The 11423-nt window shown below is 52.0% G+C and overlaps 1 protein-coding gene across 1 annotated transcript in view; it reads left to right on the top strand.

Annotated features, from left to right (window-relative positions):
• The window catches only part of KPNB1 (karyopherin subunit beta 1), a gene marked incomplete at its 5' end in the record, with an annotated part of 17225 nt that extends 6362 nt beyond the window's left edge, over window positions 1-10863 (top strand). The window contains 13 exon segments of the mRNA XM_021377917.1: window positions 1012-1236; window positions 1648-1839; window positions 3010-3140; window positions 4357-4504; window positions 4748-4819; window positions 6154-6298; window positions 7665-7747; window positions 8355-8462; window positions 8721-8864; window positions 8965-9070; window positions 9431-9545; window positions 10108-10269; window positions 10744-10863. Coding sequence (XP_021233592.1) covers window positions 1012-1236; window positions 1648-1839; window positions 3010-3140; window positions 4357-4504; window positions 4748-4819; window positions 6154-6298; window positions 7665-7747; window positions 8355-8462; window positions 8721-8864; window positions 8965-9070; window positions 9431-9545; window positions 10108-10269; window position 10744 — 1632 coding nt within the window.

The raw sequence follows: 11423 nt of genomic DNA, 5'->3' as shown, positions 1-11423 counted from the left end.
AAGAAAACTCAGCAAAACAAAATGAAAGCACCGCTGTGTTCAGTTCCATGTTCTGGGACACGTGGCAGCGCTCACCGCTCGCTGCGTGACCAACTCCTTGTGATGGATTTGCTGCTTTGGGTGCTCCTGACCCACCTGCTCCCCCAGGCACACGCAGTGGCACTCCTTGCTCTGTCCTGCAGGGCTGAGGCTGCACCCTGTGCCTTTGCTGCTCGATTCCGTTTGGATTCTGGTTTCTGAAGGGGTTTTTGTCGTTGTCTGTGTTCCTCGTGTGAGTAAAACCAGCACGCGGTCCCTGCAGCCTTTGAGATTCAGCGGCTGGAATTCCTGAGCTTTGCATCCTCAGCTCTGAGCTGTGTTTGTTCAGTAGCTGCTGGGCGCTTCACGGGGACTTGTTTGTACTCTGTTCCACGGCCTAATACAAATTAATAGAGTCACTTGCTTACGGCAGGCCTAATTATAACATAAAACTGTTAATGAAGCCGTACGGGATGGAGGTGGCTCGGCTTACTGCGATGAACGAGGAAAGCGCTGTGAAAATGCTCTTAGTGAGAGCAGGGAGTTGTTTCCCTGTTTCTCTATTACTGTCTGCTTGGGTGCAGAGGGTTAAATTGCAGGAGGTGCTGACGTGATGGTTGAAACAGGGAGGATGAAGCAGGGGAGAGAATCTCAGGTGCATGGCTCCCGAGCTGGCAGCTGGGGGAAGCTAAGTGGCTGTGCCTGGGTACAGCAGCCAAACAAAAACCCCCACCCAGAGCAGAGGGAAGCAGTTTGGAAGGCATACGAGGCTGCTGCCGTTGTCAGTAAGGAGCTAGCGGCCTTCCACCGAGATGGAAAGGTGCAGGTGATGCAAGCAGCTTGGGCTGCCCCTCTGCCAGAGGTGGAACTCGCACTTCTAGGCCTGAGCTGACCCCTAAATTTAACACTTGGCAACAGGGCAGCGCCGCTTGCAGCAGGATGCTGCTGCCTGGGGGTGGGATGTTTTCTGACTGGGTGCTCTTCTCCTCCTAGGATGAAAACGACGACGACGACGACTGGAACCCCTGCAAAGCAGCAGGAGTCTGCCTCATGCTCCTGGCGACCTGCTGCGAAGACGACATCGTCCCTCACGTGCTGCCCTTTATTAAAGAACACATTAAAAACCCAGACTGGCGATACAGAGATGCGGCTGTGATGGCTTTCGGGTGCATTTTGGAAGGACCAGAGCCTAACCAGCTCAAACCACTAGTTATACAGGTAAGGTGAACGTGAGGCTTGTAAGCAAAACCTTTTGATTTATTTGAAGGAGAACTCGTGTTTCGTACGTCGTTCTTAGTCTGGGGAGATGCTGAGGGCTGCCTGCTTTCCAGCATCACGTTTTAGGGGGAGCTGGGTAACAGCAGGGCAGGTGGTTGGGTTACATAGCTCAGGGTTGCAGGAATACGCAGGACTTGGAAAACTCTGCATGTTTTGGTTCTCAGCTCTTATCACTGGGGAATAACCTGAAGATACCAGAGCGATGGCCTCGCCGGATCTAGGCGGTCTCTGCTGCCCCAGGCTCGAGTCAGGCAGCTCCTAGATAACATTAAAATTAGAAACGGTGATGAATTCACATTTCCACGTACTGCGTACGCCCGCACCTCTCCCCTGACTGCAATTATCTTTCAGGCAATGCCGACTTTAATAGAGCTGATGAAGGACCCCAGCGTCGTGGTTCGAGACACGGCGGCGTGGACCGTGGGCAGGATCTGTGAGATGCTCCCCGAAGCGGCCATCAATGACATTTACCTCGCCCCTCTGCTGCAGTGTCTGATCGAGGGCCTGAGCGCTGAGCCCCGAGTGGCCTCCAATGTGTGCTGGGTAAGGCAGGCCCTTTGCTTTTGCTGCTGAGAAGCTTCTATAAGCGAGGGGAGGCGGCTCGTGCTGGTAGGCGTGCACCCAGGTAGATGCTTGCACGCTTACACGAGTGTCAGAGAGGAGTCCTGACTTGGCCGTCCTGCAAACACAGCTCCTCTTGGCTCTTTTTGTGGCTCTGGTGGGGAAAACAAAGGGAGAAAAGTAGGTTAAGTAGGAAAACGGTGATATTAACCGAGTGTAAAATTGCCTTGAGCTTGAAAGTGCTGTGGAAGTTGTCCCTGATAACGGGTGTAGAGAGTATAGAGACATGACATGACTACATGCCAGGCGTGCTGGGCCTCAGTTTTTTCTTGGGGACAGCTGGGCTGCCCATTCATTCTTAGGGAAGCACAGGATGCCTTGTTTCCCATCAGCTCAGCTCACTTCAGAAGCAGTTTTGGAATCCTTTGAGGAGCATGACACTTTTTCTTCCCTGACAGAGCTGCGATCCCTTGGGTTAACGTGCTGACTTCAGCTGTGTCATCTTCTTGATGCATGTGTACTACCAAGCAGCATTGCAGTCCCCCTATAAAGAGGACGTGTCCCTTACTGCCTTCTAACGGGGCTGCTCCATAGGAATTCAGCTAGAGATGGGTGTCTGCACGTCAGAACCACCCTTAGAAATGACAGGATCCGTTCTCTTGGTGCTCCAGAGGTTTGAAGGCTTCAAGTCAGCATGGAAGCTTCTCCTCAATCTGCAGCTCCTGGCAGAAGTCCACGCAGCTGTGGCTTTTGTGTGGAGGATGACGACTGTCACGTGCCTTTTGATGGAAGTGACAACGAGGAATCTTTCAGCTTTTCTTAATCCACCTGTCTCAGGGCTGTTGCAATCAGTCTGCAGCCTTTCCTAAGCTAGGATTTTAACCTGTGATGATAACAGATCCTACGGATCTGTCCAGCACCAATAGCAGGCTGCCTGTGTTGTGTAGCTGGCTGTGGCAGCGTGACTTTGCTGTTGATGTTTCACATCTTCAAAATCTTCACCACTCCTGCACCGAAGTTCAGCACCCTGAATAATTACGGGCTCCTATGGGAGCTGTTAGCCCTGCACCTGTCTTTATGGTTGGGATATGTGTTTCTGGACGTGTGGGAGTAAAGTCACTGGGTAACAGAAATGGTTGTTCTGTGTTTCAGGCCTTCACTAGTCTTGCTGAAGCTGCCTATGAAGCTGCAGATGTAGCTGATGATCAGGAAGAACCAGCAACCTACTGCTTATCCTCTTCGTTTGAGCTAATAGTTCAGAAACTTCTGGAGACCACAGATAGGTAACGTTGACCCAGCTGGCCTAAGCTACACAGAGATGCTTTTTCTTTTGGTTTTCCTACCCTTTCTCCTTAAGGCTTTGGTCTTCTTTCTCTTGCTGCTTAGATCTGAATGGTGTTTTGTAAGAACTGGGCTTTCTGATATAGTGCCTGGTAGCAGACACCAATTCCCAGGAAGAAAATTGTTCACAAAGAGTAATTTCAGAGTGTTTTCTCCTATCTGCTGGTAGTGAGCCTGGGGTTTCCTCCAAGAGTGCTCTTCCATGCTTTCCTTTGAAGTTTTGGAGCACAACATGAGACTGCAGATGTGTGTGCAGTGTTTGTAAGGCTCCTCAAGGCTGGCTGTAAAGCCATGGAATAAGCAGGATTGCAGCAAGACATCGTTAGGAAGCTGTGTGCATCAGACTCTTCATTTTACCAGAGCTGTTTTGTGCTGCTGCTGCCATGTTACATCCATCCACATCAGCACCAGAGCCCAGGAGAGAGGAGGACCCACTTTATCTGGATGCTGTCCTATTCCAAACTAAGCTGAAATATAAATAGACAAGGCAAAATGCTTTCTCAGTTCTGCAGATGCAAAAGCAAAGCTCGCATTGAAGTCACGTTCTGCCTTCAAGGCCACGTAAGGGATCTTGACAGCTCCGCAGTTCAACTGCTGGGTCAGTTCTGATCCTTCAGCTGAAGCCCTTTGCAGGTTAACTACTCCTTAAACGGGGTCCCAGTCTGAGTGGTTCAGAGCCTGAACTCATTCTGTGTCTCACGTAGATCCAGCCAGCAGCGTGGTGTCCGGCTCTGGGGTCGGTCAGGCATCTCAGGCCAGATCTCAGTTGCCTTTATTTCCAGCTGTGCTCCCTCGTTGGTGGCTCTGAGGGATGCTGGGGGGTACCCATGGGTGCTGCTCGCCTCCTTCTGCCCTTCCTTCCCAGGCAGGGTCGCAGCGCGCAGCAGTGTGCGGCTTTGAGGTGTTTTTGCTGCTCCTGGGCTTGCTGTCTGACTGAAGCTATTGGAAGTCGTTATTAATAGCAAACTAAAAAAGATAATAATAATCCAAAAACAGCTTTGCAAATTTCCTTTCCTTTCAAATCTTGGGATAGGGGAAGGCAAGCTCTTCAGCTCGTCGCAGCACTGGAATTGAGCTGTTACCAATCTACTAAAAGAAAAAAACCGACCAAGCGTTTCTAAGCAAGCCTGAGCTGCAAATGCATCCCTTCTGTTCCAGGCCTGATGGACACCAGAACAACCTGAGGAGCTCTGCATACGAAGCTCTGATGGAAATAGTGAAGAACAGTGCCAAGGACTGTTACCCTGCTGTCCAGAAGACGACCCTGGTCATCATGGAGCGGCTTCAGCAAGTGCTGCAGATGGAGGTGGGGGGGCCTGCACGAGGCTGTTGCTGGTTGTGCATGTCCTGGCACGATGTGGCCTTGGTTTTTTTGTAGGCAGGTGGATGTATAAAGCCAATGAGTGGCACCTCTCCCCTTACATTTGAAGGAACAAATAATGTAACGTGGATTTTTTTGCCACTCGCGGCGCGGCCGAGATCCGCTGGGTTTGCGTGGACCGTGGGAAAGGCATTCTATATTTGGGGTTCTGTTCTTGTTCTTTTTCAGTCTCATATCCAGAGCACTTCAGACAGAATCCAGTTCAACGATCTTCAGTCTCTTCTCTGTGCTACTCTACAGGTGAGCTCCCGGTTCCTGCTTTGTGGTTATGGGGAGGGGGCTGGGGGGGACGCTGGAGGCTGAATGCGTGGCTCTTAGATTGGCTCCGGGGTGAACAATTGCTCTGCTTGGCACCAGCAATAAGCTCTGCAACAGCTTGAATTTGTTCATCTGCCTCTTGTGGTTGGTGTTCTTATTTAAAACGGCGCTAATTAAAATGCACTAAGTGTCCTCGAAATTAAACATCTGGTAATGAACGCCCACGTGGCTCGGTGCGCTAGCACACTTCAGCTCCTCGCCTGCTCTTACAGAGTGCACTGAAAACAGCCACTTTTCTCCCCAAATCTCCACCAGGGCGTCCTGCTGAAGCACAGGGTGCCTGGTATTGGTGCTTTGCTGCTGGCACTGTGGGAAGGTGGGATGGAGTGGGAGCCCTCTGCCTACAGAGCGTTCCCTTTGGGTGCAGTGTGGCCTCTGTTTCCTTCTGGAAGCCAAAGTGCAGGTAGCACACGTGGAATTTAACGGCTAGCTTTAATTTGCAAACAGTTCTCTTCGTTATCACAGCAACAGAGCCCTAAGTATTTACAGCAGTAGCTGCAGCAGATGCTCAATGCCATTAAGTAGAAGCTAACAGGAGTGAGACACACCATCGTGTTGCGTGGAGCTTCCAGCAGGAAACTGTTAACGAGCGTCCAGGAGGAGGGAAGAAATTGATAATATTGAAAAGCAGGGGGAAAATGGAGAGCTGTTACTTGAACAGCCCAGCTCGCTCTCTTTGATTTTTCCAAATGCGGTCACTCTGCTCTTGAGATGAATATTTGTGCTCTGCACTGTTTGTATGTGAGCTCGCTGTCTGCTTGTCCTAGAGAGGCTGGGCTGCAGTTGGCTGTAGAGATGTGCTCATGTCTCAGTGTAACAGCCAGCATCTCTGAAGTGTAATTCTTTGGTGCGGGAGCAGAGCTTCCATGCCACCTGTAATTGGCAGTGAGACATCGCTGTGGCGTTGCTGTGATTTGCAAAGGGGCTTTTCTTCACCTAGGGCCAAATTCAGGCTGGCCACGTTTACTGCTGGCTCACAAAAGGGAGCTGCAGAACAGCCTATGCAGCAGGAACAGTGAATTCAGCTTGTTCCGTAGCTGGGAAATGGAGTGCAGCTCAAACGAACGGGGCTTTGCGCTCGCCCTGACAAAGCACATTTCTGCAGCAGCGGGATTCCAGCAGCAGCTTTGCTCTCAGCAGCCCAGCACGCTCAGAAACGTTTCAGAGACGTGGAGGCGTCGTTCGCCGAGCGTGCACGGAAGCAACGTGACGGCGTCTGCCTCTCTCTTTTTCCTCTCTCCCCTTCCCTGCTTTAGAACGTCCTGCGGAAGGTGCAGCACCAGGACGCCCTGCAGATCTCGGACGTGGTGATGGCATCGCTGCTGAGGATGTTCCAGAGCACGGCGGGCTCGGGGGGCGTGCAGGAGGACGCCCTGATGGCGGTCAGCACCCTGGTGGAAGGTGGGTGCCACGCTGGGGTGGGGAGCAGGGCATGGTCAAACATCCCCCCCCCCCCCAGCCACCACGCTGAGCTCCTGCTTTTCCTCGAGGTGTGGTTTCGACAGCGCAGCTCGCCGCATCTGTCGCTGAAGCCCTGAGTCTGCTGGGTTATTCTGGGCTGTGTTTCTTGAATGAATAGCTCGTTTTTCCCTTAATAACGTGGTTACAATGCAAATTCTGCCAGAAGGAAGGAGCGCTGCTGCGCGCGGTGCTGAGCACAATGGGAACCTGCTGCCCTCGCGGGCTGAGCGTTATCTGAATGATTCACACTTGCTGCTGCCTGAGACCCAGTGCTGCTCTGGGCTGTTTGGTCAATGGTCAATTTGAAGTCATTGTTCTTGTTTAAAAGAAATGGCAGTGGCAGCGGTCAGCATTAGAGTGAGTCAGAGGTGGTGAAATGAAATCAAATGGGGTTGTGGCAGCCCGGGTCTGTGCCGGAGCGTGGGGGGAACGTAGCACAGTGTGGAAGCAGAGGTGCTGCTGGAAGCCTGGGTGTACCCTCCCTGTCCATGGCTTCTTCAGCAAAGGCCGCTGCCCATCGCCCTGGGAGCACAGGAGAACCTGCAGGCACGGCAGCACTGGGTTTGCCTTGTAGGAGCTGCCGCTTCCAGTGAGCAGGGCTGAGCCCTCAGCTCTCTGCAGATGCTGCTGGGGTTGCCCGAGGGCTCTGGGAAGCGAATGGGAAGGTTGAGAGGGAGCATTGCGGGCTGGCCAGCAGGCAGAAAGGAAACCTGTCCTCCTGAGACACAGAGGCCTTTTTGCTTTGGGTCGATCCATTTGCGTAATCCTAGTAACACAAGCGGTGTGGGGAAGGTAGGAGCTGGAGGAGAAAATAGTGGGCTTTGCAGGGGAAATGTTTCACCTGAGTTCTTAAATATAAACATCCCAAGGAAGGCCCTGCTTGAACTGCACGGCTCTGAATGAAGACGTTGAGCACCTGTTTCCCAAAGAAAGGCGTTAGAGGCGCAGGAAGGCAGTGTGGGGAAGGCTCAGAGCTTTTGGCTGATGCAGAGCCCTGCAGTGTCTGCCAGACAGGGAGCACTCAGCATCCTTCTGAGTGTGGAGAAGGGGTTGTTCATCTTGAAAGGCCTCAGAGGATGGAGTTCTCGGAATCATTTTGGTCCTGATGTATGTATGCACTTCAGTGGCGTGTAGCTTTTGTGTAATGTCCAGAGGAAAATTGATTTGTTGTGCTTCCGTGCAAAACGCAGGCTCTGGTTTTAGGTGGAGAGCACGGGGGGGTTTCTGTTCTGTTGAATTCCATCAAATGCGTGGTAGGTTGGGTTTGTTTTTTTTTTCCTCTAACAAGAATATTTTCCGTGCACAGTCTTAGGTGGAGAGTTTCTGAAGTACATGGATGCCTTCAAGCCGTTCCTTGGCATTGGACTGAAGAACTATGCTGAATACCAGGTAGAGGTCAACCCAGGCAGCCCTGTGCTTGCAGTCTCCGAATTGTCACCTGCTCTCAGGTGCTGAGTTTCCAGGTGTGCATCTGGAAAACACCGCAGCTCCTGGTGCTGAAGTGAAAACTGGAGTCCCGTGGATTTCTCTCTCTTTACTGGCTGCACGCACAAACTTAGGCTCTCTTAATTCAGCACAAGGCCTTCATTGACCTGACGCCCGGATTTTCACAGTGGTGGCACAGGAGTTGCTCTTGATGAGGAAAGAGGTTGCTGCCCGCTGTGAACTTCCCCTAGGTCAGGCCGAGGTGCTTGCTGCAGGGTGGAGGCTGCTGAGCTGGGCAGCCTTGGTTCATGTTGCTGGCACTGGGCTCCTCTGCCCTCCCCGTTGGTGATGCGTGCTCAGCTCTTCACAACTCTATGTAAAAAGGTTAATAGAATTAAAGAAGAAACAAAACGGGCTCATCAGCTGCTACGAGGGTTGTTGCTGTCGGTGACATGAATGCCCGCGGTGTCACCGCTGCTTAGTGCTTTAATTGAATAAGCTGAAGCTGCGAGGATGGCGAGCGGCAGCCTGACTCACTGGGTGGGTGTCTGACTCGCTGTTCTATTTGCAGGTCTGTCTGGCTGCAGTGGGCCTGGTTGGTGACTTATGCAGAGCCCTGCAATCCAACATCTTGCCTTTCTGTGACGAGGTTATGCAGCTGCTCTTGGAGAACTTGGGGGTGAGTGTTTACCTTCTCATTAGCGGTTAGTAACAGTTGGCTTGCACGCTGAGGGGGAAAAAGTGGGAGGTGGGAGAAGCAGAAGTGCTAGGCGTGCTCTGAAGATCTCGTGTTTGACAACTGTGTCACTTGGTGTTCGAAGCGAGTCCAACCCGATGGAGGAGAAGGATTTGCATTTCGAGTAAAGGTCGCCGGTTATTAGCTCCTCCTCTTCTAGGGGAGCGCAGCTGAACGTAACGGTGCTGAAATCTGTTCCAGAATGAAAACGTTCATCGGTCCGTGAAGCCGCAGATTCTCTCTGTGTTCGGGGATATCGCCCTGGCTATCGGAGGAGAATTCAAGAAGTACCTGGATGTGGTACTGAATACCCTCCAGCAGGCTTCCCAAGCACAGGTCGATAAGGTGAGGCAGCTCTGCGGTTCGTTAAAACCGTAAACGAGCGAGGGCCGTGCGTGCTCTGCTGAGGGCGCTGCTGACACGTGCTCTCCTGCTGCCTTTCCAGTCGGACTACGACATGGTGGATTACCTGAATGAGCTGAGGGAGGGCTGCCTGGAAGCTTACACTGGCATCATTCAGGGATTGAAGGGAGACCAAGAAAACGTGCACCGTAAGTAGCCCTGGTGGTTTTGTGTGTGTGTGTGTGTGTGTGTGTGGCTGAAATGCTGATGGGAGATAGGAGAGCCTGCTTGGACGGGCTCCTTTCGCACCCATGGGCACATCCTTGTTAATTGTTGCACCCATGGGCACATCCTTGTTAATTCACTTGTGTGGGAGGGAGCTGCCCATGCAGGGAATGAGCTTAGAGCCCTTCGTTGTGGTTCGTCCTCCTTGGGCGTGCGTGCTCCTTCCCAGCCTCAGAGAGCTCAGAGTTGGGCTGTCCAGGAGCATCCTGGAAGGCCTCGTGAGAGGCAGGCTGTTCAACATGAACTGTGTTTCCCTTTGCTACAACGAGGCTCTTCTCTTTCAGCGGATGTGATGCTGGTGCAGCCCAGAGTAGAATTTATTCTGTCTTACATTGACCACATTGCTGGAGATGAGGATCACACAGACGTAGTAGTGGCGTGTTCTGCTGGACTGATAGGGTGAGCATCCTGGTCCCGTGTCAACACTGAAGTCTGTACAGCAGCCTTAGCATCTGAAGCTGCATTTCTGTGACTGAAGGGTTCGTCACCAGTTCTGGGTTTTTTTTCAGTCTGGTGCAGCACATTTAGCTGAAGGTGTAAAGAGGGTAACGTAAGCAAGGCCCTTAACGGGGAGGGTGAGAGCGGTAGGGCCGAGTGGAAGTCGGTGTGTGTTACAGGAGTTCAGATCTAGGATTTGTCAAGGATGACCTGGCTTTAAAGCAAAGCACCCGCACCCGTAGGTGTGGAGGAGCTGAGGTCGGGGCGTATGCTGAATTTAGGTGGAGGAGCCGATGGAAACATCGAGGAGATTTGGTCTTGGGACAGGAGATTGCGTGTCTCCATTTAGTCCCAGTTCAGGAGAACTTCAGTTGCGCTGCTGCCGAAACGAGTGACCGCGTGCAGCCTTTCCTAAAGGACGTGAGCTGTGAGTCAGACTTCTTTTGCTAGCGAGAGCTGCTCAGAGTGGTACTGGCACAGCTGGTTGTGGTGCTCGGCCTCAAAGCCTCTCTTGCTTCTTCAGGGATTTGTGTACAGCGTTTGGGAAAGATGTACTGAAATTAGTAGAAGCTAGACCCATGATACATGAACTGCTAACTGAAGGAAGAAGATCCAAGACGAACAAAACAAAAACCCTCGCTACCTGGGCGACTAAAGAACTGAGAAAACTGAAGAATCAAGCTTGGTAAGGGATAACACCCACCTCCTTTTCACGTTGCATAATTACGAAATTGGCTGAACTCCTGAGCCGGAACGAGACGCTACACAAAAGCCTCGTTCTCGAGGAGGTTGCTCTTAATTGAGTTTCCTGTAAACAAGCCCTATCTGTGATCTTGCACATCGGGAACAAATGCGAACAGCGAAACGGGGAGCTGGGTTTGACAAGAGCAGATGCAGGCTTGAGGGCTCCTTGCATCATGAGATGCGCCGTCCTCGCCGAGCTGCAGCGGTCCCAGATGAGCTCTGTGCGCTCTGCGGCGCTGCTGAAGCTCCTTTAAAAGGAGCAGGTTGTTGGGAGGGATGTGACTGCGTTACAGCTCTGTTACCCTCCGTTCCCATAGTCTGCTTTATGCCTGTGCTCTGTGAATGCAGCTTGTTGCCTCGGTGTGGGATTTGGCGTGCCTTTTGGTTTTACTCTTCATCCCCTTTCTGCCTGCAGATCTGTTACCATTGGGATGACACCTGAGAACACCCCCCCCCCGCTGGATATCTCCAATCTTTTGAGGGAAAAAAAAAAAAAAAAACCCACAAAGAAAAAACCAACCAACAACAACAACAACAAAAAAACCAAACCAACCAACCCGGAAGTGAGGAGTGTGCACGGATGCTGAATGTTTGGGAATGAGAGGATGAGTGAGTGAAGCTTGAAACGCACCACGTTGAAAATCCCCGCCACGGCAACAGCAGCAGCGCTGTTAGCGAGCTGAGCACTGACACTTGCGTCCAAAGCCCGGCCTCCGTGGCTCATCTTCTGGAGAGGGAGCACCGGGCTCTGCTGGGCAACGGGGGGGGGGGAGGCAGCCCCTTATGACAGCGCGGGGCCGGCGTCCCTGGGGGGGCTCTGCCCACCGGGAGAGATGGGAGCCGGCCTCCAGCCGCCCGCGGTAACCTCGGCCACGCGACGCTGTCGGTGCACGGGATGTGAGGAGGAGAGGGGTGAAGGATTTTCGGTTTAAGAGTGAGTGTGTGTGAATGAGGCGGTATCCACATTCTCGACTTCGAGTCGTTGCAGTTTATCTCTCTCTCTTTTTTTTTTTTTTTTTTTTTTTTTTTTTTTTTTTTTTTCCCGAAAAAAAAAAAAAAAAAAAAAAAAAAAAATTAAAAAAAAAAAGGGGTTAG

The sequence above is a fragment of the Numida meleagris genome, chromosome 26 (genome assembly GCF_002078875.1).
Source record: "Numida meleagris isolate 19003 breed g44 Domestic line chromosome 26, NumMel1.0, whole genome shotgun sequence".
NCBI lineage: Eukaryota > Metazoa > Chordata > Aves > Galliformes > Numididae > Numida > Numida meleagris.
The sequence above is the reverse complement of the archived record's forward strand: the minus strand, read 5'-3'. Positions and strand labels throughout refer to the sequence as shown.